The sequence below is a fragment of the Hyperolius riggenbachi genome, chromosome 3, assembly GCF_040937935.1.
Source record: "Hyperolius riggenbachi isolate aHypRig1 chromosome 3, aHypRig1.pri, whole genome shotgun sequence".
NCBI lineage: Eukaryota > Metazoa > Chordata > Amphibia > Anura > Hyperoliidae > Hyperolius > Hyperolius riggenbachi.
In genome coordinates this window covers 69,880,867-69,887,641 of record NC_090648.1, presented here as the reverse complement: position 1 = coordinate 69,887,641, position 6,775 = coordinate 69,880,867, and the positions used below count along the sequence as shown (strand labels likewise).

At 44.0% G+C, this 6,775-nt stretch overlaps 1 protein-coding gene across 1 annotated transcript; it reads right to left on the bottom strand.

The window, feature by feature from the left end:
* Positions 1-5,430: 5,430 nt before the first annotated feature.
* LOC137562160 (beta-1,3-galactosyltransferase 2-like) lies at positions 5,431-6,453 on the bottom strand. The gene has a single exon (XM_068273492.1). It carries the CDS (start codon positions 6,451-6,453, stop codon positions 5,431-5,433), a length of 1,023 nt encoding a protein of 340 aa, XP_068129593.1.
* Between the last annotated feature and the right edge of the window lie 322 nt (positions 6,454-6,775).

Below are 6,775 nucleotides of genomic sequence, written 5' to 3'. Positions count from 1 at the left end.
CTCTAAGAAAAATACCTGCTACCTACAGTAAAATACAGTGGTGGTTTCATCATGCTGTGGGGCTGTGGGGCCACTGGCCAGTGCAGGGACTGGGAATCTTGTGAAAGCTGAGGGACGCATGGATTCCACTCAGTATCAGCAGATTCTGGAGACCAATGTCCAGGAATCAGTGACAAAGCTGACGCTGCGCCAGGGCTGGATCTTAAATTCAACAAGACAGTCATCCTTAACACTGCTCAAAAGCCACTAAGGCATTCATGCAGAGGAACAAGTACAACATTCTGGAATGGCCATCTCAGTCCCCAGACCTGAATATAATTGAAAATCTGTGGTGTGAGTTGAAGAGAGCTGTCCATGCACGGAAGCCATCAAACCTGAATGAACTAGAGATGTTTTGTAAAGAGGAATCGTCCAACATACCTTCAACCAGAATCCAGACTCGCATTGGAACCTACAGGAAGCGTTTAGAGGCTGTAATTTTTGCAAAAGGAGGATCTACTAAATATTGATTTCATTTCTTTTTTGTGGTGCCCCAAATTATGCACCGGCCTAATTTTGTTTAAACAATTATTGCACACTTTCTGTAAATCCAATAAACGTTATTTCACTTCTCAAATATCACTGTGTGCGTCTCCTATATGATATATTTAACTGACATTTTTTATTGTGACAACCAAAGATTTATACTGGAAAATCATGACGATTAACAAGGTTGCCAAAACTTTCGCACCCCACTGTATATGAGTCGTGTCATATTACAGTAGTTTTTTGGCTCATTAGCTTCCCGATATTTCAATCAATAATATGTTTTTTTTCCCAAGTATCCCTCAATTGGCAAAACCCTTTTTAAAGTGGCAGTACACATGTAAACAGGTGTTGAAGAAACAGACAGCATAGAGTTCCCTTTCTCAACAAGCATTGTTACCCCCTTGTCCCCATGTAGGCTGAGAGTTCAGAGAATGTTTGGGGGGGCTTCACAATTAAAAAGGAAAGTCTATGATGTAGGCTTTAATGAAGAAAGGAAAAAGTTAACCCTGACAACAGAAATCTGTCTGTAAACCCCAAATCCCAAAACCCATCCCTTTAGATTGTAAGCTCGCAAGGTCAGGGCTCTCTCCCCCGTTTGTGTCTTGGAAATCATTATACATTTTGTTTATCATGTTACTTTTATCATTGTCATTACCAATTCTGTATTTTGTCACTAATTATGTATCTTGTATATTAGTGTACACCATTGTCTGTATTATTATGTACCCCATGTTTGTTTCTTACTTTATACAGCGCCACGGAATATGTTGGTGGTTTATAAATCAATCAATAATAATAATACTAATGATAACAAGTAGCAGTTGTGCTGGCAATATGGAAGTCGGTAAATCACATTAAAACAGATTTTAGGGTAGGAACCCAATAGGGCTTTGGGGCCCCAGCAATTAGTTGTAAATCAAACTTTAATATACTTACTGAGACTCTGTATTTCCTTCTTCTGTCCATAGCCCTGCCCCCTAAAGGAAGAGATCACAGGAGCTTCTCTGATTGGTTATAGAGAAGCACCTGTGACCTCTTCCTTTACGGGATGGAAGAAGGACGCGTGGTAAGTATAATAAAGTTTTATTTAAAAAAAATGCAAATGGCAAATCGGAAGTGCTGTACATGACAATGTACAGCGCTTCAAAACGTCGGGTAATCGCCATGGCAAACACCCTTGGAATCATTGCACACAGCGCTGCAGCAATTTTAAAGCACTGCAGCGATTCCTTGTGGGTCCCAGGCCTGAGGCTAGTTTACACAGCGCTTAATGTTGCAGTCATATTCCGGCTTACATTCTTTCTTGTCGTTAGTTAGAGTGACCAGATTTTTGTAGGCTCAACCTGGGACAGGGTCGGGGGGATGGGGGTGAAAAATAGGGGGGTGCGGCGCGCGCCAAAAAATGTGGTGCCTGCTGTGCCGGTAAATGGGCGTGGCCATAACATTCTATGGGTGGAGCTAACGTAATGATGCAACAGCGAGGCATAAGAAAGCAGTGTTTATGCTGTGATGTGGTCAAACGAGGATTCGCATCATGGGTGTGCAGAAACTGTGTGATGCTATTTAATAGTATACCATAACTCCAAAGCAGCAAACACAGCCAACTATGACCATTAAATAATAAATGCAGCAACAGTTACCCCAGACACCACAAAATAAACGCAATGGGCAACATGTCAGCACAAAATAAACACTTTGAGGGCAACATGTCAGTACAAAATAAATGTAATGCGGGCAAACATGTCAGTACAAAATAAAAGCAATTGGAGAAACATGTCAGCACAAAATAAACGCAATGTGCGCAACATGTCAGCACAAAATAAATGCTAGGAGGACACTGACTGTGTGGGTGAGGGTGACAAGGACTGGGTGGGGGAGGGTGACACTGGGGGAGAAGGGTGACAAGGACTGGGTGGGGGAGGGTGACACTAGGGGAGGAGGGTGACAAGGACTGGGTGGGGGAGGGTGACACTGGGGGAGAAGGGTGACAAGGACTGGGTGGGGGAGGGTGACACCAGGAGCGGAGAAGACACTGACAGGGCGCTCTCACCCATTTCTTTTCCTCTTCATTTAGCTGCCTGGTCTCCACTCTCCATGTGGTTGCCGGAGGGTGTGCGCAGGTTGGTGGCGTGTCTGATGCGGCCAGGCAGCCGCTCCGATTAGAGGAACTCTAGGGGCGGAGCTGACAGGCAGGAACAGCACGCTGAGGGACAGGGCTGATGCAGCCCGATATCAGCGCTGATTGGAGGGTAGGCAATGAGCAAGTTGGGGGCGAGGCAAATGTAGCTGGGTGGCCGCGCCTACCAGAGTTCTTCCGACGTTGGCCAGAGTCCTGCAGCTGGGACGTCCCGCGGGCAAAAACAGGACGTTTCCCGGGACACAATGGTGCCCGGGACAGGGGACCCCAAAAGCGGGACGTGTCCCACCAAATGCGGGACGTCTGGTCACCGTACTTTAGTTGTTTTTGGCGTGGGATGTTGCTGAAGTTACTTTTACAGCAATATTGTGTTATATTCACTCTGTCTCCTATTCACACTATCCTTCCCCCTTTAAATTGCCAATGTTCTTGTGTTTTGCGATTTGCTTGTGGTCAGAAACGGATCCCAAATCGCACACAGTATAAAACAGCCCTTGGGCTACTTTCACACTGGGGAGTTGCCTTGCTATCTCTTAGGCTACTTTCACAGTGGAAGAATACAACGTATGCAACTGGACAAAAAAAATCACACCCTACATTTGACCTTTAGGTTGTTGTAGACAGTCAATGAAAAGTATGCTTCACTGTCTCTGTTAAGGCATGTGTTATGCGGTAATGCATTGCCTGCAGTTGGACCCCAGCGCACCACAGGCACTTTGAGCGTCGCATAAACTTCCTATTGCAGTGTTACATTCTGTGTTAAGATGCCCTCATAAAGTTTCACCACAACGCACCACTGTGATATAGCCTTAGTGTTCTTAAAATGTCTTAACCTTTTGCCGACCACGTCACGCCGATGGGCGTGGCCGCGGCGGCAGCCCCAGGACCGCCGATTGGCGTAAAGTCCTAGGGCTCTGTTTTGTAGGATATTGCGCGCAGGCTGCGCGCATCTCCTGTTTGGGGGACGGAGCTATATTGCCGCTCGGGAGACTGTTAGACGGCGTGATCGCCGTCTATTTCCATGTACAGCGCTGCGATCGGCAGCAGTGCTGTACTGGGGCTGTCCCTCGGGGGACAAGAGAGCAATCGTCTCTCATAGGCAGAAGCCTATGACAGCCGATCGCCATAAATGGCTGGCAGTGGGGAGGGAGGGAAGATTTTTAAAGGAACAGCTTAAAAAAAAAAAAAAAAAAAAAAAAAAAGGAACAATAATATTTATTTAAAAAAAATAAACATGGGGGAGCGATCAGACCCCACCAACAGAGAGCTCTGTTGGTGGGGAGAAAGGGGGGGGGGGAATCACTTGTGTGCTGTGTTGTACGGCCCTGCAGCTTAGCCTTAAAGCTGCAGTGGCCTATTTTACAAAAAATTGCCTGGTCACTAGGGGGGTTTAGCACTGCGGTCCTCAAGAGGTTAAATTGTGTCCTTCTCAGTTATGCAATATTTTAAACAAACTTTTAAGTATACTTACATGAAGGCTACCCTAAAGCCGGTTTCACACTACGAATTGGCATTAGCGTTGCGGCGCGCTCGCCGCACCACATCACACCGCCAAAAACAGGCCTTCATTTCCTGTTTGAACGGATGCCAGACGGAGAACACCATGTACTAACACGGTGTTCCCCGTCTGGCATCCGTTCAAACAGGAAATGATGCGTGCTTGCGGTCACGTCCTGTTTTGGGTATGCGGAAGTGCACGAAAGCGTATTGTAAAAATATGCTTCCGCGCATGCGTGCCGTGACATCGCAACGCCAATGTGCTTAAAAAATGCAGGTCGCAGGTCGCCGCAGGAGCTGCACGGTAACATAGGTATGCGATATCGTTAAATTGGGCACTTCCGGCGTATCGTACCACAACATGGGAAGTATGAACTTCCCCGTAGACTTTCATTAGGCTGCGGTAGCAGTGCGTCAATATGAAACAGCCCTAAAGATCAGTAACGATCCGCCTTTTTTCAATGCAGTAGAAATCTAAGGACCTGTTAGTTCCCCTACCCCAGACCATCAAGCAAAAAAAAAAAAAAATGATTTGCCACATCGTCCAGTCATCCTTTTGATTAATGAATGATGCCAAAGCTAATTAAAAAAAAATATTAATTGGGTATATTTTAGTCAATAGATTATTAGGGCAAGGGGAAAATGCTTCAACCTGCCACTGCATGCAGTAGCAGTCTAAGGAAGCGTTCTACACAACACACTGTGGAACTCTTCCTTGGACTGTCAATAGATTATTGACAGATCCAATCAAAATTATTGCATCCTGACAGAACTGTCTACCACAGGGCTATGGGCGCCTTTACACTTTAAAGGACAACTGTAATGAGGGTGATATGAAGGATGCCATATTTATTTCCTTTTAAACAATACTGGTTGCCTGGATATCCTGCTGATCCTCTACCTCTAATACTTTTAGCCATAGACCCTGAACAAGCATATGCAGATCAGGTGTTTTGGAGATTATTATCAAATCTGACAAGACTAGTCGCATGGTTTTTTTCGGGTGTTGTTCAGACACTACTGCAGCCAAATAGATAAGCCGTGCAACCAGGCAACTGGAATGGCTTAAAACGAAATAAATATGGCAGCCTCAATATTCTTCTCACTACAGTTGTCTTTTGATGGTATTAACTAGAGCTAATTTTATTACTTTCTACATCCATCCTATCACTAATGCCAGAGAACAGCCCACTTGTATCAGAATACAAAAAGGCTATACCAATCTGATTACTTTCTTTAGATAACTAAGCTTAGCAAAGTATATTCATTCATTTACAGCCTGAGGATTTCAAAGTCCAAAAGTCTTGCCACATACTGCGCAACTGATCGCTCTTATAGGAATGTGCTGTGATAAGCTTGTGAAATTGACATCGGTTATATTGTATGTGATGACCATTGAATATATCCCGAGGAGGTATTGCGGGTGAAATATTAAGCTCATGCAGACAAATCCCATTAAAAGCATCCTCTATAGGGATGACTCGAATCTTTTGTGCTACATCATAGATTTTTTTGGCCATGTCAACTGAGAAGACATATCCAGACCCAGCACAGTAGATTGGGTAAGTGTCATTAGGGTAGACTTCCTTCGGGACATGGTATTTATATCCTTTGTCCCTTAATGGTCCTGTCCCGGATACTAGTAATCCTGTAATATAGTTTTGACGGACTGGAAGCTCTGGATGAAGAAGCTTGTGAACCAGATAGTCAACGTTGAGGAACATATCATTGTCAGTTTTTATCACATAGCTGGTTTTAGGGCAGAACTTAGTCACCCACTCTATGCCCATTAAAGACTTTAGGGTCAGATTGTAGGTTGTGTCCATGAAGTCTTGTTGAATTATATCTCCAAAGGCTTTACTTTCCTCTTCCAGCATCTTTTGAGTCCTGTCAGAGACAGAACCTAAAAATCCCAGCGAAAATAGCCTCAGCACGTCAACATTATAGTTACTTTCATTGCCCCAGGTTGCCCGTATGGCGTGTCTAGCCTCCAGGTCATTGATTCTACCATTTACAAGTATGATCAGAAAAGGAGTTCTGTCTTTGCATTTATCTGGCTGGTTGATGAGGAACTCATACGGATATGGGTAAGGTGGGGCCAGAGGATGGCGGAAGGCTGGATAGGTCTGATTGTTCACAGGCTGTTGGATTTCTTTTTTTGGTAATTTGGTAATAAAATGTGTTCGTGTAAAAGTACTTATCAGAGATGATTGTTGATTCTGAAAGTGATACAAGACTCCAAAGAAAAAAAGCAGAATGAGTGCAAGGAGGGTATATCGACGTTTCACCATGATGACCTCCTGTGTTCTGGAATCTGGACTTCACTGAGGTATCTGTTGAAAAACAATAATATAATTATGTGTGGAAAGGGGGAAATTGATCATAAACAACTATGTTATCATGTTTCTCTGTTTTATATTCTCTATATTCTTCTCTTTATTCAAAATCAGTTAAGGCATTATTCCAGGAAAACTTTCCTTTACTTAGGTAAGTATCACATTTTTTTTTTTAAATTGCTTCATAGTGATGACAGAGCTTCATAGTGATGGCAGAACCCTTCACCGCACATACAGTTGCTGGCAAACTTTCATCTTACACTCTTTAGCATCTAAT